The sequence below is a fragment of the Pseudophryne corroboree genome, chromosome 2, assembly GCF_028390025.1.
Source record: "Pseudophryne corroboree isolate aPseCor3 chromosome 2, aPseCor3.hap2, whole genome shotgun sequence".
NCBI classification, from domain to species: domain Eukaryota; kingdom Metazoa; phylum Chordata; class Amphibia; order Anura; family Myobatrachidae; genus Pseudophryne; species Pseudophryne corroboree.
This window is the reverse complement of record NC_086445.1, coordinates 79348246-79370277: the sequence shown is the minus strand read 5'-3', so window position 1 is coordinate 79370277 and position 22032 is coordinate 79348246. Positions and strand designations below refer to the sequence as shown.

The following is a 22032-nucleotide window of genomic DNA, read 5'->3' as shown; positions in this document are numbered from 1 at the left end:
GTTTGCCCCTGACCAAGTAGCTGCTCGGCAAATATGCAACGCCGAGACACCCTGGGCAGCCGCCCAGGAGGAACCCACTTTCCTTGTAGAGTGGGCCTTTACCGAACTCGGTAACGGCAATCCTGCCGTGGAATAAGCGTGCTGAATGGTACCTCTGATCCAGCGCGCAATAGTCTGCTTAGAAGCAGGACCCCCAATCTTGTTGGGGTCATAGAGGACAAACAAAGATTCGTTCTTGCAACATAAATCCTCAACGCTCTGACGACATCCAAGGACTTTGAAACGGCTGAGGTGTCAGAAACCACTGGCACCACCACAGGTTGGTTAATATGGAAAGAAGACACAATCTTTGGAAGAAAATGCTGACGCGTCCGCAGTTCAGCTCTATCTTCATGAAAAATCAAATAAGGACTCTTGTGTGACAGAGCCCCTAATTCAGACACTCGTCTGCCTGAGGCCAAGGCCAACAGCATGACGCCTTTCCAAGTGAGAAACTTCAACTCCACCTCTTGCAGAGGCTCAAACCAGTCCGATTTAAGGAACTGCAACACCACATTAAGATCCCATAGCCCCGCAGGAGGCACAAAGGGAGGTTGGATGCGCAGAACCCCTTTCACGAACGTCTGGACCTCAGGAAGGGAAGCCAACTGTTTCTGAAAGAAAATGGACAAGGCCGAAATTTGTACCTTGATAGACCCTAATCTCAAGCCAGCATCCACACCTGCCTGTAGAAATAGGAGAAGATGTCCTAATTGAAACTCCACCGCAGGAGACTTCTTGGATTCACACCAAGATACATATTTTCTCCAAATACGATGGTAATGTTTAGACGTTACCCCTTTCCTGGCCAGAATAAGAGTGGGAATTACTTAATTGGGAATACCCTTACGGGCTAGGATCTGGCGTTCAACAGCCATGCCGTCAAACGTAGCCGCGGTAAGTCTTGATAAACTAACGGACCCTGCTGAAGCAGGTCCTCGCGAAGAGGAAGAGGCAGAGGATCTTCCAGTAGTAACTCCTGAAGATCTGTATACCAAGCCCTCCTTGGCCAGTCTGGAGCAATGAGAATTGCTCGAACCCTTGTTCGTCTGATGATTTTGATAACTTTTGGTATTAGTGGAAGTGGGGGGAACAGATACACCGACTGAAAGACCCACTGGGTCACCAGTGCATCTACTGCTATTGCTTGTGGGTCTCTCGACCTGGAACAATATTTCTGAAGCTTCTTGTTGAGACATGATGCCATCATATCTACTTGAAGAACGCCCCAACGTCCCACTACCTCTGCAAAGACTTCTGGGTGGAGGCCCCATTCTCCTGGATGGAGATTGTGTCTGCTGAGGAAGTCTGCTTCCCAGTTGTCCACCCCCAGAATGAAAATTGCCGACAGAGCTTTTGCATGTCTTTCTGCCCAGAGGAGAATTTTTGTCACCTCTGCCATTGCCGCTCTGCTTTTTGTTCCACCCTGACGGTTTATGTAAGCTACTGCCGTTACATTGTCTGACTGGATCTGTATGGGACGACCTTGAAGAAGGTGTGCCGCTTGATGAAGGCTGTAGTACACAGCTCTCAATTCCAGAATGTTTATGTGAAGGAGTACTTCTTGACTTGACCATCTTCCTTGGAAGCTTTCCCCTTGCGTGACTGCTTCCCAACCTCGGAGACTTGCATCTGTGGTCACCAGGATCCAAGTCTGAATCCCGAACCTGTGTCCCTCCAGGATTTGAGAACTTTGAAGCCACCACAAGAGTGAAATTCTGGCTTTTGCCGACAGGATTATCCTCCGGTGCATGTGTAGATGTGATCCTGACCACTTGTCCAGTAGGTCTCATTGGAACACCCTGGCGTGAAATCGGCCAAATTGTAGAGCCTCGTAGGCCGCTACCATCTTCCCCAGCAGGCGGATGCACTGATGAATCGATACGCGTGCTGGTTTCAAAACTTGTTTGACCATCTTCTGGATCTCCAGTGCCTGTTCCACCGGTAGGAATACTTTCTGTGCTTCCGTGTCCAATATCATTCCCAGAAATGATAACCTCATTGTGGGTTCCAATTGTGATTTTGGAAGGTTTATGATCCAACCGTGCTTTTGAAGCACCGTCAGGGAAAGTGCAATGTTCTGCACTTGTTTCTCCCTGGATCTCGCTTTTATGAGGAAATCGTCCAAGTATGGGATTACGTTGACTCCTTTCTTGCGAAGAAGAACCATCATCTCCGCCATCACCTTGGTGAATATTCTCGGAGCCGTGGACAGCCCGAAAGGCAATGTTTGGCAGTCCTGCACCGCAAACCTCAGGTATTGCCTGATGCGGAGGGTAGATGGGAACATGTAAATAAGCATCTTTGATGTCCATTGACACCAGAGTCTCTTATCCTCCAAGCTGGAGATCACCACTCTCAGGGATTCCATCTTGAATTTGAACCTTTTCAAATAGAGGTTCAGAGTCTTTAGGTTTAAAATCGGTCTAACCGAGCCATTCGGTTTCGGCACTACAAACAGGCTTGCATAAAAACCTTTTTTCTGTTGTGACACAGGAACTAAGGAAATTATGTTGTCTTAACATAATTTCTGTATTGCGTTCAGCACCTTTGTTCTGTCCTGAACAGAAACTGGTAAGGCTGATTTGAAAAATCGGCATGGGGGAAGGTCTCAGAAATTCCAATTTGTACCCTTGGGATACTATCTGTAATACCCAAGGATCTAGATCTGAGTGAATCCAGGGCCCCATCGTCATGCTGAGGTTTTAGCAGAAGTAGCTGTTGACTTCTGCTCCTGCGAGCCTGATGGTGTTGTAGATTTCTTACCTCTTCCTCGCCCTCTTCTTGCGGAGAAGGAGGTACCCTTTGCCTTTTTGGACTTGTTGGACCAAAAGGACTACATCGTATGAGAATGATATCCTTTCCTAGGTGGAGCAGCTGCGGAAGGCAGAAATGCTGACTTGCCTGATGTAGTTGTTGAAATCATGGCATCCAGCTTGTCTCCAAAGAGGGCTTCTCCATTGTAAGGGAGCGCCTCAATATTCCTTTTTGATTCCCCATCAGCATTCCATTGGCGGATCCACAGCGCCCTGCGGGCTGAAATTGCCATAGCGGAGGATCTTGAACTCAGCAACCCAATATCCTTCATAGCTTCAACTAAGTAACCTGCAGCATCTTTGATATGGCCGAGAGTTAGGACTATTTCATCCCTGTCAACTGTGTCTATGTTAACAAGCAAGTTGTCAGACCATTTTTCCACAGCATTACCCACCCACGCACAAGCAATGGTGGGCCTGAGCACCGTTCCATTAGCCGTATATATGGATTTCAGGGTTGTTTCTAATTTATGGTCCGCTGGATCTTTTAAAGAGGCTGAACCAGGGGCAGGCAAAACAATTTTCTTAGACACCTCAGTTTCTCGGCTGTCTATCATTGGGGGTGTCTCCCATTTGTGCCTGTCTTCCTCAGGGAAAGGGTACGCTACACGTATCCTTCTGGGAAGGGTACATTTCTTTTCAGGGTTAGCCCAGGATTCTTCAAAGAACGCATTCAAATCCTTTGAAGGAGGAAAAGTTACAACCTGCTTTTTATTTGATTTAAAATAATCCTTTTCCTCTGGGACCAGTGTTGTTTCAGGAAACTCCAACACTTCCTTTATAGTAACTATCATACATTGAATGCTTTTGGCTAATTTGGGGTCTACCCCTCTCAAATCCCCAGTGTCGAGGTCAGAGTTGGAATCTGTGTCTGTGTCCCCTTGCATTATCTGGGCCAGAGACCTTTTCTGGGAACTAGATGGGACCCGAGTGGATGATATGGAGGGGTCAGTAAACAGTGCATCCTCCACAGGCTGCCTCCAATATTTAGTCTGTTGTTCAGACTCAGAGAATTTCTTTGCAAGCATTGACATATTCTTTTGCAACATTCTCACCCACTCCGGCTCCTTCTGAGAGGGAAGGGCCACCACATTACCCTCTTGTGCATCTAAAATGGGTTCTTCCTGGGAAGAACCCTCCCCAATGTCTGACATGTTACACACTTGTGTGTACACACACACACACACACACACACACACACACACACACACACACACACACACACCCCTATCACACAGGGGAGCTATTGGGGACAGACCCACTCCAAAGTCTGTCAGAGAGACACAGAGGGATTTTCCAGTCCACACACTGCGCCTTATGTGTGAATTGTGGAAATATTACCCACTTACAGCGCATATACCAATAATAGGCCCACAGACCTAATTATAATGAACACTCTCTGCCCCTTCTATAACACCCGGTACTTGTATCAGCGTTGTCATGAGTAGAAACAGCGTTCAGGAGCTTCACACTGGCGTTTCTGCAGGAGAAAATGGCGCCCAGTGAGTGTTCTGGCAAGTCTGAGGAGAAGCCCTGCCCCCCTGTAGTGGCGCGATTCAGCCTCAGCAATGTAATATTTATACTGGCTGGGGATGGCACATCAGCGGCTGTACATGTGTGTACCCTTTTTGCCAGTGAGAGTAAGGTTTTAAAACATGCCATCAGAGCGCGCCCCCCCCCCCCCCCACGCTCTGCACCCTTGTTCTGAGAGACATGGTGCGCAGCGTCCCGCCGCTCGCGTGTACCTGTATGCCGCCAACGATGACCGGAGGATCCCCTCTCTGCAGGACCCCGGTAATATACTCACCAGCCTTCTAACTTCTGGCTCTGTTAGGGGGTGGCGGCAGTGCTGTGGGAGTGAACGCTGGCCAGGCTTGGGCTGTGTTCAGTACCCTTCAGGAGCTAATGGTGTCCTGTCAGCGGAAGCAGAACCATTAACTAATTGAGAAGTTGGTTCCTACTTCCCCCCCAAAGTCCCACGGAGCAGGGAAGCTGTTGCCAGCAGCTTCCCTGTGAAATAAAAAAACCTAAGAAAGTATTTTTCCATCAAAGCTCTGTAGAGCTCCACTAGTGTGCATCCAGTCTCCTGGGCACATTTTCTAAACTGAGGTCTGGAGGAGGGGCATAGAGGGAGGAGCCAGTTCACACTGCTGAAAAGTCTTAAAGTGCCGAAGGCTCCTGCAGAACCATCTATACCCCATGGTACTAAAATGGACCCCAGCATCCTCTAGGACGTAAGAGAAAACGGGGGGTTGTGACGCGATACCCTTCACCCGAGACCCCACCCCCTTTTCGGCTGTGACTGCGTCTCGGCACACCAGATCCCGCCCCGGATCCCGCATAAGTTGGGAAGTATGTACTTGTAGGTTAATTGGCTGCTGACAAAAAACGATAGAGACGGGGAATTTAGGTTGTGCCCTCCCATGGGACGGATGTGGATGACTAAATAGTCTCTGTATAAGTGCTATATAAATCAATTATAAGGAAGAAATGTTAATATGTTGCTGTTGATTATAGGAGTGTGTAAGCAGACTGGAAATTTAGAACAGTAAATATATAATTAACAGCCTGGAAATTGGGGTCAGCACGTTCTTGTACCAAGCTGCAAGATTTCACAGTCACTGTTAGGAATTAAAACTGTAATGAAAACATCTACGGTTAAACAGATAGAACATTTTATAAACAGAGCGACGGCCACAGTAGTTTACATTGAAGGTAAGTATGTAGTGTATAAATTTATATTTAAAAAAAAAAGAGTGATTTTAAGGTCATTTCCTCTTTGAAGAAAAATGAAGCAAACCGCCACCCCTCATGTAACTGCATTTTATAGGTTCCGCCATAGGAGCCACTTTGTCCTTCACCAGAATGGCACCCTGGATCTTCCTGTGCAGACGCTGCCATTTCATGGTCCCATCCCATTTCGGCAATGTAATGCAACTGCTAATCTGATACATTTATTAGTGATATTACAGAGTTGCGTAATTAAGTGGTGAGGCGCTGGGTGTGACAGAACACGTAGGAGCTAGTTGTGATAGAACACGTAGGAGCTAGTTGTGACAGAACACGTAGGCGATAGTTGTGACAGAACATGTAGGCACTAGGTGTGACAGAACACATAGTGCAAGGTGTGACAGAACACATTGGAGCTAGGCGTGACAGAACACTTAGGCGCTAGGCGTGACAGAACACTTAGGCGCTAGGCATGAAAGAACACGTTGGAGCTAGTTGTGACTGAAAACATTGGCACTAGGTGTGATAGAACACGTTGGAACCAGGTTTGACAGAACACATAGGTGCTGGGCATGACAGAAAACATAGGTGCAGACATGACAGAACACATAGGCGGCAGGCGTGATGGAACACATAGGTGCCAGGTGTGACGGAACACATACGTGGTAGGTGTGACAGAACACAAACAGTATGCTATGCGCTATGCGTGACAGAAAACATGGAGCTGCTGAGCTCTGAATATGGGCTTCTTTAAGTGCTTTCATGGGTTCCCCCTTTCATGAGACAGGGATTCAGGGAAGAAGCACCCCCTGCACAGAGACGGGAAGTGGGGAGGGGAATGCATGTTCTAAAGGACATTTCTTAAATGTTCATTATACATATAAGAACTAGAAGTTATATTTTACTTTATGGAAGAGGTGCTGTGACACGTTATTTTGTTATACATACACACTTATGCATATGATGATGTAATATTCCTGTATTTAATTGTTGTAAATATGTAATTTTGAAACAAGTGAGAACCTTCACCTTAATAAGAAAAAAATGTTTCTTCAATCCAGGATGACTTCGACCCTTTTAAGAGCACTGCACCGTCCAGAAGAAACCGCCGATAGATCTTATTCGCTCTCAAGACTGTCACGGCGTTGTCACAGTTACCTTATAGCAAGAACATGGAGTAAGAGTGATGCCCTACTCTCCGTGTATTCTTCTTGTTAGGCGTTGTCTGTGCCTTTACTTCAGAATGAACTATTACCAGGAGAGCGTCTACTGTACCAGCGAACAGAAATAATAAATGTCCGCTCGATAGGTATTGATCTTTCACTTGCGACTCAGTCACGCATGTCAACCCCTAGCCGTAGCAATTTACAATGATTTTATTATTATTATTATTTTTTCGTGATATTAAATCATACCGATCCGTTCTGGAATGCATCATAGATTAGGAAATATATCATTCAAAGGTAAATCGTCATTATTTGTGCTTAGGTTGCCGTTGCGATCACAGATGTGACAGACACTTATTGTGCCTTATAGTAACCTGAGTTGGGCAATTTGCTCTCCAGTTATGGTGGAACTACAGGATTGGCCAAGGTGCATTTACGCCTGTGGTGCCCGTGTCTAGCACCCCCTCATGCAGTGGGCAAACACCACCTACTGTACTTTGTAATGGTGGAACCATCTGTGGTTTTTGGCGCAGCTGGTAGTAAAGACGTGTTTGCTACCACCTGCGCCTTCATTCCAAATGTATCACATGAAAAATTGCGCATCCAGCAAAAGGCCTTGGAAGGGGAGGGGGGGGAAGGGGGGTTGTTCAACCGGCTGCATATTGCTGTGGTGCAGAAGGTGTACCTATTATAACTCAGATGCTCGTAATACTGGTTTAATCTGTTATTTGTTTTTTTATTATTATTATTTTATTGAGTCTCAAGAATGCTACAAATATATAATAATAATAATAATAATAATAATAATAGTCTTTAATAAAACATAGATGCTTTTAGAATAAGCAATATTTGGTGTAAATGCCACTTTACACCTTTTATCACCATTGTCACATGTGGTCTGCAAAACATTGTGCGACAGGTCCACCCCGTTACATTACACGTGACAGCTGCAACAGGGTACTGAGGCAGTCATCATAAATAAGTTATATCTCCTTTTCTTTTTACCAAGCAGCCATTGTACAGGGAATGTAAACACATGGAAGCGGCCATTTTGTGAGCTGAACAAATATTCATGAGGTTTCAGCCTAGCAAGAGGAGCCTCTGGGATATTGGCTCACAAAATGGCCGCCAGTAATGTATGTATGTGACAGCCCTTTACACAGGCATTATTTAATTCTCAACATACACTGGTACAGAATATTCATGTGAGAATATGCCATCCATTGAATGCCGCAAAATTGGATGCTTTTTCTAGACAAACTATGCAAGTTCAATAGAATTATTTCCAAAATAATTGCTAAGCAAACATACAGTGTATTATCTCCACAGCTCAGCCCTTTGAAATGTTCAATAATTGTGTGTGACTCACTCTGGTTCATTGAATAGGTTATATAAATGCAGTTATGTGTTTTTCATTGGTGTTCCATTGTCTTGTAATCAGTCTTTATTTTGACCAACTGCTGCTCTGTACGCTGCAGGACTTTTTCTGAGAATTAGAGGCTTTATTTAAATTATAAGGTATCGGAGGGGTGATTTGCTTCCATATTGTTGTAGGTTTAATGCATTTTTCATAATAAAAGTTTGTTTCACACATCCCGCATTAGTTGTATTTTCTTTGTTCGGAAAATATAAATTGTAGTGGATGTTTCATATTACAGGCCTGGTGCTCAGCTGATGGCCTGCCTGCTGCTCCCCCTGCAGGATGGCTGCGTACTGCCCCTGCGACCTGCCTGCGTGATAAACCTGCAGGGCCTGCCGGTGCTCTCCCCCTACATCCTGCATGCGTGCACCCCCGTGGAGCCTATCTGTGTGCTCCCCCTACATCCTGTATGTGTGTTCCCCCATGAGGCTTGTCTGTGTGCCCCCCCCCCCGCTACATCCTGCATGCGTGCTCCCCCGCCGGCCTGTGTATGTGCTCCCCCTACAGATTGCCTTCTTGTGGTACTGCTATATTATTACTGAATTTTATTAATATATCACCTGCAACTGAATGGAAATCTCTCCTGGGACCTGTACTAATAGGTTAGTGCAGACTTGAACGTGTGCGTGTTTGCGGAGTGCATGTCTCACACTGCGTGTAAGCCAAAACTAAGCGTGCGCAGACCCGTACACAGCGACTTATGCCTGAAGAACCTAAGCTTAGCTGTAACTACTGTAGGTTGTAAGAGACGCTCTCACGTAGGTCCAGATCAGTGAGGGGGCGTCAGCACAACTGCAGCTATGTTGGGCGTAAGCGCAAATACACCTGTTTCCAGGCGTATCTTTTGCATCTAGCATAGGGCAGGAACTATACAAGTACACATGGATGATGTAAAAACACCATTACATTGTGGAAACAATAAAAAAAACTATTTTAAGTTTTAAATGATGTACTCTCTATATTATCAAACACTAATTACAAAGCGGACAATCTGATTGTTCAAATGTCTGATAGAGGCTATATACCATGTTGCAGTGTATTCCATTCAGCAGTGTTTAACCTGTAAACATATCCGTTACATATCCTTTTTTATGGTTTGTACATAACTTGTTTACTGTAAATGATTTTATAATCATTCTCTAATCTTTTCAGGTAGATTTATTGTAGACCACCTCCCAAAGTGTCCTTCATACAGCCTATAAAGTATATACAGGTACCCCAATATGTTTAATTTCTTTCAAGAACTGCCATTGGGGTGCAGATTATTCACTGATAACTTTAAAGACATTTCTTCCCAAATAGTGGATCATAGCAAGTCATACATTCACCTAAATAATACAAAAGAAAAAAAAAGAATGTTCACAAAACCTTTTATTACTACATTTCCCAGGCTTGTTGTTGATACTGTTTTCTAATTGAATTATTCCAGATATCGATTGCCATTTTGCAGGCAGTAAAGTTATTTAGCATACAGCCCTTACTTACTAAGTCTTGTCCACCCTGTTGCTAAGTGTTGCCGATTTGGCAATAAGCATTTAGCGAGTGGAGTTGGAACACTGGTGACCTGCTCAGTGTGGTATAACAGTGGGAAAAAGCCAGAAAGACACTGTTAATGGACTGGATTGAACGTGGTCTGCCTAAAACTGCAATAAATCAACTAGGTATCCCAAATAACAAAATGTTTAAAATCTAGAAAAGTTTCAAACGTTTTAAACAGATTTGGTTGGACATGTCCTACGAAAGACATAGTGTAAAATAGCTACCCATACAATAGGAGACAGAACACCTGTACTGTGGTCTCACTACTCTACTGTACACCAAGAGAACTACTGTAAGTAGCCGTTACTAAAGGGGAACGGAACAAGTTCTCCCATAAGAATAGTCCATCTACAGTAGGTTTGCTATAATATTCCTTGAAGACTAGTCTACGGGCCACCTAGCCGTCTTGTGATGCTGTTGGCCCTGCCACTGTGGATGGCTCCAGAATCTTTCTATCTCCTGGCTATTTTTGTGGTTTCTTCTGGCCACTATCATCACCACCACAGAAATTCATGCCATCTACAACCTATAAATCCTATGGTTTTGGTCTCGGAAGGTCTCATACATAGGTCTACTTATTTAACAACTTTTTATGGTCAATCCCCTGGAAGCAGCTGCTTTGGGAGAATTGCTGCATTATATATCTGAAGAGGTGGGTGGATAAAGGTTTTATGTTGCTGATAGAGCTGATTATTTATCTTGAACTTAAGCTATATACTTATTAAAGACAACATACGCAATAGGCGCACGAGGTGCCGTAATGGTACGCACTTAGCGTAACAGACGCTAGGCCGTGGTCGAGACGCACGAGCGGCACGTTCGCTCATGGCTTACGCTTGGTATCGAGCATGCTATAGGCGGTCCGAGTACCGTAATGCTACGCTACTAGCGTAGCGGACGCTGTGCCCACAAGAGGAACACGAGCGGCGCAGCCGCTCACAGAATGACACACAGTAAACCTTTTATGCAACACAATGAAAGGCTGAGCCTATACTGTAAACCTTGGTTTTGTAATGTGAACACAATGCAATGCTAATTAACTTCTATTATATAAAAGCCGCTTGAGCGATTGAGACGCTCCGAATACCCTCAGTAATGTAATAAACACACAATACCTTGCTAAGGTTCCAAAACCTTTACTAACGAGATTTAGTTATGTAAAAAGGGAAAATACAGTTAACATCTTATACACTACAGACTAACATCAATATCTAAACATGATAACTACTAGTGATGAGCGGATTCGGTTTTACTCGGTTTTACTCGGTTCTCAAAACGGCATCTTATTGGCTCACGGATGTCACGTGTTTTGGATAGCCAATAAGATGCCGTTTTGAGAACCGAGTAAAACCGAGTAAAACCGAGTAAAACCGAACCTCGCTCATCACTAATAACTACACATATACAATATACAACAGTTTAACAATAACAGAGAGAGAGAGTATGGCAAATACAAACAGAGAACAAGTTGGTTACAGAGAAAAACTTACACACTGGGGAATGATCGCTGCGCAGTCCTGGTCACCAGCTCCATAGTTAGTCAGTGATGAAAACCTTTTGTGGAGAGTAGACTAAGCTGGCCCAAACTGGCTGCCTTATATACACTGCATACAGTACACTACAAAGGGGCCTGCAATCTCATTGTTCATTGGACACAGGAATCTGTCTTCACATTATAACAAAAGGTCATAGGTTTGTTTGAACAGGTGGGCTGTGACTATTCCAGACTGCTCAGGTGGGAGGGAATCTCAGGACTCACACCACATGTGTAGTAAAACAGCAAATACTTTTAAAGTCCATAAACTTCTTTTAAACATAACTATAAGCAGGAGCGATTAATCTCTTTCAAACCAACGCCGGAATGTTACTAATAAAATACTCTTCGGTTAGGTACTAAACACCACTGTTCAGACCCTGTCTGACCCTTCGTATCATGCAGAGAGGAATTCCTTTGTTCATGAACCAGTTACACTAAACATACTTACAGATATTATTAAGGAGACCATAACCTACAAAATACACTATTTGGATTAATTATGTGACAATCGAGTCGCCCGCCAGACGCACACAAACTCTACCGTAAATGCACATACCACGCGCTCGAGCGCATGACCGTGGAGGCGCCGTCACGCAACTGCGAATATGCGCACGCACGGGAGAGAATGTGCACGTGCAGCGGGCAAGCGCATGGGGTTAGTACAAGGCATCATAGGTCGCTATATTTTTCGACTTTGACAGTCCACCCTTTGGCAGTCACCAATAACTGCCACTTCCTAAACAGTTCAAACAGAAAAATATGTCATCATGTAAATACCTTTTTATGATTGGGTAAAGGGAGGAGAGGAGAAGGTGGGAAAAGTATGACCTAGTGAGACAGTAAAAGCATGTGTGTATGAAATCCATGTTTGAGGGGTCATGTATCATCGTGCCGTACGTGTTTTAAATCAAGCTTCGAGGTATTGCGAAGTATACATTTGAATCCTTCTTATCCCGTATCAAGGGTCTGTGGATGGGCTGTCAAACTCTACCGAGCTCTTTTCGGCTTTTGGTTGCAACAAATGGGGGAGCACATTTAGTTGATGATACATGAAGGGGGGGGGGGACATGTGAATGCTGATATGTGTCTATATTCCCTGTCGACTATGTGTGTCATTACCTGGAGGTTGTAGAGATGAAGCTAAGAAACAATCGTTATAAATGCAGTCGTAAACTATGTGAGTTTAAATGAACAGTCGCCGATTGAGGTCTTGTCTGCTGTCTTGTCTGATGTACATGTTGTCTGATGTCTCTCGGTGCTTTTGTTGTAAATAGTGAGCAAAAGCTGTTCCATTGTCCATAAAATTACAGTCTCTAAAGTATTGGGCTTTCGTAAAAAGTTAAAGTCACTAGGGATATTGGGGTCTGTGACATAGTTCATCAATGGTCTGTATAAAAGAGGTTGTCAAATTCTTCTTCCAAGCGGATGTCTTTGTACCTTGGAGGAAAACAAAGGAGAAACGGGTGAAAGAAACGGACCGTGGAATCACATTTTCATCACAACATTGTCTCTATCGTTGGGTCATAAATCAAATTAGTTGTTGTTCTTACAGTGTCCTCGCGCCTCAGACTCATCACTCTGGTACTACCTTTACACTTCGTTAAAGTCCGAACGCATCTAAATATCAGGCCAACCAATATGACGACTCCCAGAATACACAAGAGAAATTTCCCTACGTCCATTATAATACCTTGGGTCCATTCTCCTAAACCAGAGAACCAATTTCGTGGGTTCAACCATGACACCCAACTGGTCAGCTCATTACCCACAGCAGCGAGTGTGAGATTGTGTTTCCTTCGAAACTCCCACTTTAATTGCAAAATGTCATCCATCTTTTGGTCTATAACCTCAGCCGGGTCCTCAGTGCTGTTTGTAATATACGTGCAGCACTTTACATTATACTGAGTTGCTAGGGTAACACAATACCCGCCTGTCACTGCTGTGAGATAATTGAGAATCATCCTATGCTGAACCAGCTCTGTTTTGTAGGCTTGTAACTCTTTCCCAGTGTACCTGAACGTGTCGTCATACATTTCGGTGATATTGTCTAACAAGTTCGCTAGCGCAGATATATATCTATAATTTATCACTCCTCTGGCGGTACGAGTGATATCTAACGCGAGTAGGAATTGAATCCCGGTGGATTCATGGATCAGATCAGAGGCCGGATGCTCTGTCCTCTCTATCAGGTGCCGTTTAACGACGTGCTCGTAATGAGTGTGAGTATAAGGAGCTTGGGCACCGCGGTGAATGTCTTTCATTTTGTTATGGGATACAGTCATTACTTCAGGCAGTACTTTTCCAATGTAACACAATCCCTCTGAGTTTGGGGCAAGCCACTTATACGCCTTCCTCCCGCATATATGCATCATCGGGGAGAACATATGGGACGGAGTGTGACATTACCATGTTACAAATTTTCCATGTGAAATCTCCTAACCCTAACTCTCCCATCTGTCTAGTACACGTATCCGGTTGTACGATATGTGCACAGTATCCTGGTGATACTTCTCCAACTCGCATGGTCCTACTTCCTAGAGTATACCTATACCGGAAATATTTTCCACTGTTGGCGATCTGGCGTATAAGCTTTGTGTCTATGGGCATTCTATCGGCTTTATATGAAAATGTCATGGTTTGATTACTCCATGACACTTCCCAATTTCCTGGCTTTCGGGGATTGGAAATGTTAAAGCATACTAAGGACTTATCCACATGATACTGGTGGAGCTTCAAACTAGGAGGACTAGAGATATTAAACCTCTTGTCCACCGGCCCCCCACCACTTAACTCAAGTACCTCTCCTATAGTTAAAGGGAATGGTACTAGTCCTGATTTGCTATGACCTTGAGGTACTTGAGAGCATACCCAACAGTCTGTCTGGTTTAACACTTTACCCACTAAGGAGTGATAGTCACTCAATGGATGCCGGTCCATGTGGACATTAAAACTGGACTGACATTTCTTGATGCACCCATCCTCAACTATATTGTCACAGTGCCTACAGATGCAGTTCTCTTCAGCTAACAATCCTTCACAATTCCTTCTATTGTCAATGCTATCAGATCGTTTTCTGATACTCGCCTTTACTCGGTGATTGTGCTGCTCTTGGAAATCTACGCCTCCATCCTGGTCATCAGAACCAATTCCAGATCCTTTCTCGACCTCCATGGTACTCTCACTGAAACAGACTGCTCTGGTCAACATCATGGTCAACAGGAAAATCCGGATCACAGTCTCTTGGGGTAAGTCCATCTTATAGGAGGAAAAGGAGAAATTTGTAATGGGGGTACAAAAAAAATAATTGAGGGGAAAGAAAAATGTTACGATGTCTTCTAGTCTTGTTGTTCCTCTTGCTCTGTTGTCATCTTAAAGGTGCTGTCTCTCAATCTTCCAAACGAACATTCTGGTGATACAATATTCCTTCCAAATCTGCGATCTTTCTGTAAGGAGCAAAAATCTTGCATTACCATTTGTCTAACTGATGTGTGACATACCATCTGTAAAGCATGAGAACATGAGAGAGAAGAGGGAAAAAAAACAAACGAGAGAGAACAATTCATATATATGTTACCTAAAACAACAAACAAAAAACATTGTCAGATCTTCCATTCACCATCAGGCTGTCACACCATCACATCCATTGGTATCTTTGCGCAGTCTCCCCCCACCAGTATTTCCACACTTCACCCTTTTGTGCCTGGCCAGGACACACCGATGTCGGTAGGTCACACTGGGGTTAGATAGACTTCTGCAAAGACCAAGTAGCTATGTGATGTTTGAGTTCTGCCGATGAACGTCAGAGATGGGGAAAAAGAAACATTTACAGATAAATTACAAAGTTTACCCGGCCGTTCCTGTGTCTACACGGAACTGACCTCCCAATATCATTAACTGTAACCTCAGGTTTACTACCAGGCCTAATGATCAACTTTCCTGACTGCATATTACAGGTGCGGCCCAAAATTCTTCTTATGTGATCCCTGATTACAATTTCGTGTATCATGACTTTGCTCATGTTTTTGTCTAGGGGGTTGATATACCTTTTGTGGATCTTTAAACCTACAACTTCGTGCAAAATGACCTTCCTTCTGGCAATTATAACATCTTATCACCTTTGACTTACCCACAGGGATCTGAGGCTTCTTACCTCCCTGTGCTTCCCTGTTTCTTTGGATATCATGGTCATGTCGTTGTCTAGGGGGTTAATATGACTTTTGTATATTTCTTGATCTACAATCTCTTGCAAAATGTCCCTCTTTGTGACAATGATAACAAACTATCACATTTGAATTTCTCACAGGGGTTTGGGGCTAAAGCTGGTGTGGCTTCGTTGTCAGGGCTTGTCTACTGATTGTCATTTGCTTACTGCCCTGTGACTCCAGGTGTCTTTTGATGTTCCATTCAATTATAACATCATCTTGTGTTGGTTCTACAATATGAGATACATTTGTTTGTGCGTGATATATAACACTGTACGTACCTGTGGACACGACCTCACCTGACCCTTCGTAAGGGGGTTTGACTACTGCCTTTACCGATTTGGTCGCGTCCACCTGGATGTCTTGTATGATGGCTGCTGGAAATGGTGCCGACCTCGTGCTGGGCTCACTTTCTTGCTTGTAATCCTAAGGGAAGTTTAACATGGAGTGCAACTTGCACGGGTTAACAGTTGTACATTTAACAGTTTTACTTTTATCATTGTTACATTCGTTACAATTATTCTTATCATCTATACAGTTACTAAGTGCATGTTTATCATACCCCAGTGTGCCATTCTCTGTAACCACTTTCTCTCTTGTTGCCATATTTTTCTTACCAAAGTAAGAGTCAGCTGTGTAAGCTAATCCTCCTTGTATTTCACTTTCCCGTTGCCATAACTGTAAATAATCATAATGTTTGATCCGTCTCTTTGCAGATTTAATGAGACATATCCTTTTCCTTAGATTTTGTAACACCTCGCGGGCTAAAACTGCCTACCCGTGGGAACTTTTCCCCGTCATGCACAGTCATTCTTTCCCATTCATTGAAAACCTTTGTATGTGATTCATCTTGGACCTCCTGGTCTGTATCACACGTTATATACCTTGCCGACCTTATGGGCCGGTTTACTAAATCAACCTGGACCAGGGTTGATCGCCCCCTACCTGAACAACTGGCCCCCATCTTTGCAGGTGTTGCTTTCGCTACCTCTGACCTTCAAATCAGGGTCTTCAGCGAACCCTTACAAAAACCAAGATGTCCGGGGTAGGCTGACGGTGAAAGTTTACCGAGTACCTCCACTCACTCGCCCACGTCGACCAATACGCCCACACACTGCCTTAGCGCTGGCGTACTCAACCTAGGGCCCCTGTGACCTGAGCCTCTATTTACTGGAACGTGTGGGTGTGATCCGAAGAGCACTTAACCCTTCCCAGTAAACATCAGTTGCTGGAGAATTCCTGAGTGACCAGCGAACCTCCCTTAAAATAAAAAAAATTACACAAATCACGTTAAAATGTACAAATAGCGTTTATGACCCCTCTAGTGTACGCAAATGGTACTGGGTCAAGTTACTAACTAATGCACACAATTACATGCGGTACAATCGTTCTGCACATAAGCAACTAATCTTATGTGCGGAACGACCAGTGGAATCGAAAATTGTGGCTGCGAATTCCTTCAGCCGGAGCTTAATGGCCTATATGGGTATTGCACCAACCCTCCTGGTGTTGTGCTTCTTGACTCTATCTGTAGCGGACTTCCTAGTCCGCTGTACCTAGACCTCCTGGTCTGTCTCTGGACCTCCTGGTTCGTGACCTCCTGGTCTGCTATACTCTAATGCTCTTATTTTAATATGTTTAACAAGGGATGCATCCCAAGCCACCGCGCTGTCACTTTCACGTATGTACCTCACGAGAACTCGATTTCCTGTGGTTCCACCCAAAAATGAGAAACTTATATATATGTATACACACTCTTTCACCTCATATACTCTTTACTTTCGTTTCTGCGCAGAAATCCCTTTCATTCAGTATCGCAGTCTAGTCCCGAAAGGAGTTACAACTAGAGAAGGATTATTTACGCTAAAATTTAGGACACTGAGAGTGACTTGCGCTATTATCGCGTTGCCTCCGTATCGCCTACTAAAACAATACTATCGTGTGATTTGTATTACGTGGGTGTACCCATATGCTCCGTTGCGTAATATACGCTACGTGCGTCAGCCCTTGCGTCGCGTACGCTTGTCCCGCCCTTTGCTAGGGACACGTGTACACAGGCCAGACACGTCCACAGTAACACAAGTAACACGTTTATATCAATGTAAATGATCTTTAACTGTAATCATTTACTGAACACCACACAGATTTCCCTTGTATCTTAGGCAAAGCCGTGTGCGTGTTTTACAAATTACTCCCTTTCGTATTAATTTTACTTTTAACTACCAATAGCAACAAATCTTTCTCAGCACGTTATCAATGATAAATGGCAAACAGGAGAGTGAGATGTGAAAATTACACAAATGAAACATGCAATTCTAAATTAATCTAATAACATACATTGATGTAAGCACGCACATATAGATATTACATCTATGAGACCCTATTCGGTGCTTCTAATTTGCATATGAATGTGCCACCCTTCTTATTTGACCACGGGCACCTTATTGGCTTTCACTTGGAATTCTCTGGCAAACTCTGGGACTTTTGGAATCCTCAAGAATTACCTCTTACAACTTTGCTTGGAATCTCTGTTTACTCCCCTGCTGCCATTGGACCTCTATCTGCAATTGAGAACCAAGGGGACCTTCTTCTGAGATCATGGTAATATTTATAACCACAAATCTATGAGGAAAACTTGGAGGACTGAGTTCCAGCCAGATTATCAGTGATTATTGCCCTTTTTCAATATTGAAGTGGTCTACAGCCAATCTGAGAGACTCTCAATTTGTTATAATTTATTTATTTTTCATCACTTTTATTAATATCTCTCAGTAAATACATGTGTTATATATACACTTTTTAGTCCTATTTTTAATAAATGTGTGTTTTTTAATTGATACAATTGCATACGTTCTTTATTCTGAGATTCAGCCGGCACCAGTATCCACTTCTTTTTATCTTGCCCTTTAACCTTTTGGGACTAACCATCCCTATACAGGCTGCCGTTGACAGCGCACTCACTAATTTTCTTGTCAAAAATACTTTTAAACCTATTTAAACAGACAAGCAATCCAATCTGCGTGTGCAGTTGGCACCAAATAGAAATTAAAACCAGATTTAAAAAGACAATAGCTTAATGTTCTTACCTTCTTCGGTTCCCGGATTCCACCAGCACTCCTACAACGTAGCGATGCAGACGCTTATCTAGTCAGCACTACTGTATCCCCAACCACCAACACGGATACCAAGGGATACTACCTTCCCCCTTTGCTGACAGATAAAGTCTGCTTGTGTTCGCTAGTGCGGATATGTGGAGGAAGGACGAGGTCCCAATTGATAGAGCTGATTATTTATCTTGAACTTAAGCTATATACTTATTAAAGACAACATACGCAATGGGCGCACGAGGTGCCGTAATGGTACGCACTTAGCGTAACAAACGCTAGGCCGTGGTCGAGACGCACGAGCGGCACGTTCGCTCATGGCTTACGCTTGGTATCGAGCACGCTATAGGCGGTCCGAGTACCGTAATGCTACGCTACTAGCGTAGCGGACGCTGTGCCCACAAGAGGAACACAAGCGGCGCAGACGCTCACAGAATGACACACAGTAAACCTTTTATGCAACACAATGAAAGGCTGAGCCTATACTGTAAACCTTGGTTTTGTAATGTGAACACAATGCAATGCTAATTAACTTCTATTATATAAAAGCCGCTTGAGCGATTGAGACGCTCCGAATACCCTCAGTAATGTAATAAACACACAATACCTTGCTAAGGTTCCAAAACCTTTACTAACGAGATTTAGTTATGTAAAAAGGTAAAATACAGTTAACATCTTATACACTACAGACTAACATCAATATCTAAACATGATAACTACACATATACAATATACAACAGTTTAACAATAACAGAGAGAGAGAGTATGGCAAATACAAACAGAGAACAAGTTGGTTACAGAGAAAAACTTACACACTGGGGAATGATCGCTGCGCAGTCCTGGTCACCAGCTCCATAGTTAGTCAGTGATGAAAACCTTTTGTGGAGAGTAGACTGAGCTGGCCCAAACTGGCTGCCTTATATACACTGCATACAGTACACTACAAAGGGGCCTGCAATCTCATTGTTCATTGGACACAGGAATCTGTCTTCACATTATAACAAAAGGTCATAGGTTTGTTTGAACAGGTGGGCTGTGACTATTCCAGACTGCTCAGGTGGGAGGGAATCTCAGGACTCACACCACATGTGTAGTAAAACAGCAAATACTTTTAAAGTCCATAAACTTCTTTTAAACATAACTATAAGCAGGAGCGATTAATCTCTTTCAATCCAACGCCGGAATGTTACTAATAAAATACTCTTCGGTTAGGTACTAAACACCACTGTTCAGACCCTGTCTGACCCTTCGTATCATGCAAAGAGGAATTCCTTTGTTCATGAACCAGTTACACTAAACATACTTACAGATATTATTAAGGAGACCATAACCTACAAAATACACTATTTGGATTAATTATGTGACAATCGAGTCGCCCGCCAGACGCACACAAACTCTACCGTAAATGCACATACCACGCGCTCGAGCGCATGATCGTGGAGGCGCCGTCACGCAACTGCGAATATGCGCACGCACGGGAGAGAATGTGCACGTGCAGCGGGCAAGCGCATGGGGTTAGTACAAGGCATCATAGGTCGCTATATTTTTTGACTTTGACATTGCGTTTAGGGGTAAATGTAATAGGGTGCGAGAAGCGGAAGGGGAGTGCTGGAGTTTGGGCGAGAATGGCCGTAATTTTAAAGCGGCAATCATTTACAAGGGTAAATGATTGCTGCTTTAAAAATGTGTAACCCCTTCATCCACTTATTTCTTCAGTTTTCTCCACAATTTATTTTAAGGGTACTGCAGCAGATATCAAAGAAATCTGTGGTGGTCTCTCTATTTTCATTTGCAAAAGCAGCCATTATAGCTTTCAATGGCGATTACAAAAATGTGCTATTTACGAAACTACAAAGCACTCTTTTCAGAGCTTGGCTCCTGCAGGTAATGCCGTCTTTAGGCAGCTATACCCATTGTACTCTATAGGCTACAAAATCACATTTTATTCAGCCAGGAATCTCAAAAATTAAGGCACACCCTATTATATTTTATTATGGTTATATTTATGCCTTTATATATTCATGGAAATACTTGGCCATTTCTAATGTAATATTCTTTGCAGTAGTAATAAATTATCCCATGAATCCAAGTTTAGTAAATTTGGATGTACAATAAATTTCTGGATGCACATAAAGTATTTTATTTACCAAGTGAACATTACATTTTTTTTTTCAAAGTATTCGCAGGAGGAGCCTGTGCGAAGTTCCATGCACTCAAACCACTTGGTGAAGCAGCTAGACCAGTCTGAAGGAGAGGCATGTCCTATGCATGGTGGATGAAGGTCTCCACTGCAGTTTCCAGTAACTGAAAAATAATTCTATTCTATAGAAGAAGCAGGGGGCCCGGTGAGGACTGTATGGCAAATGATAAAGCTCCTGGATACATTCATGGTCCATAAAATCCACCACCTTCCTGGACTTGTGGGCAGGTGCATTATGATGGAGAAGGGCACCACGAGCGTGAGTTCTTAAGTGATGCTTGGAAATGGCTTCCAGCACTTGTGGCAGGCTTTGGTTGGTGTACAAGTCCCCAGTGACAATGCGCTGCTGCACAAGTAGTTAGCTACATGTCAGGAGTCTGGTATATTGTGTATTCAAGGTAGAATCAATATGTGGTTCTGTGGTGGACACACAGTGCAGGAAACTTGGTGGACATAGATAAGACTTGCGGATGAGGTACACAGGAAGATGAGGTTAGAACCGATATGCTTTATTGTAGATTACATTAAATATACTGGCAAAAGAATCGGTTCATTATCATCTGGCTTGCTTGAACTGGACTGAAATCCGGAGAGGCAAATGGAACTGGAGTCAGTTAAATATCTGACTTGCTTGAACCGGCCTGGGATCCGGTGAGATAACTGGAATTGCAGTACACACGAATTCACACTGATTAGCTTGCACTCGGACTGAGCTGTTTTAGGAATGCTTGCAGCAGCACACTCAAGGACACACAGGAAACTCAGCACAGGTGTTACTACTATGAGCTGGAATCACAGTGTTAGTTTGGCTGCAGTGAGTTGAAATCACAGTGCTGGTAATACTTGCTTTGAGCTGAAATCACAGTGGTGGTAATGATGCTTGAACTGAAGTCTCTGTGCTGATGATATACACAATGAGCTGGAATCACAGTGCTGGTAGTACTGCTGGAACTGAAGAATCACAGGTAGTTTAAAGAACTTCAGGGAACAAGAAGTGAACACTGGTCTAGACGCAGCTAAGAAGTGACTTTGTTCTGGACTGGATTTGCTAGGGCCCTGTCCAGCCCTTTTATCCCCCTTGCTGGACAGTGATCGGGCAGCGAAATCTTGTGACTGAACTGACAGCTGTGGTTGGTAGAGTTGCAGTCAGCTGATTATCGGCAACATGGCAGCGCCCAGTACCGGCGGCCAGCGGGGAGGATAGCGGTGAGCTGGAACGGGGTTCAGGGGTACCGGTGCAGAAGCAGGACAAGGGGCGACATGACACCAGCAGGACCAC

General features: G+C 43.8%; 1 protein-coding gene across 2 annotated transcripts in view; it reads left to right on the top strand.

The window, feature by feature from the left end:
• MRE11 (MRE11 homolog, double strand break repair nuclease) overlaps positions 1-22032 on the top strand; it is a 605744-nt gene that overhangs the window by 439232 nt on the left and 144480 nt on the right. Inside the window, exon 20 of one of the 2 annotated variants that reach the window (XM_063951453.1) lies at positions 6647-8344. The exons of the other annotated variant lie outside the window; for it this stretch is intronic. Coding sequence (XP_063807523.1) covers positions 6647-6700 — 54 coding nt within the window. The 3' untranslated portion in view covers positions 6701-8344. Of the gene's footprint in view, positions 1-6646; positions 8345-22032 lie in introns of those variants that run through there. 2 annotated transcript variants of the gene reach the window in all.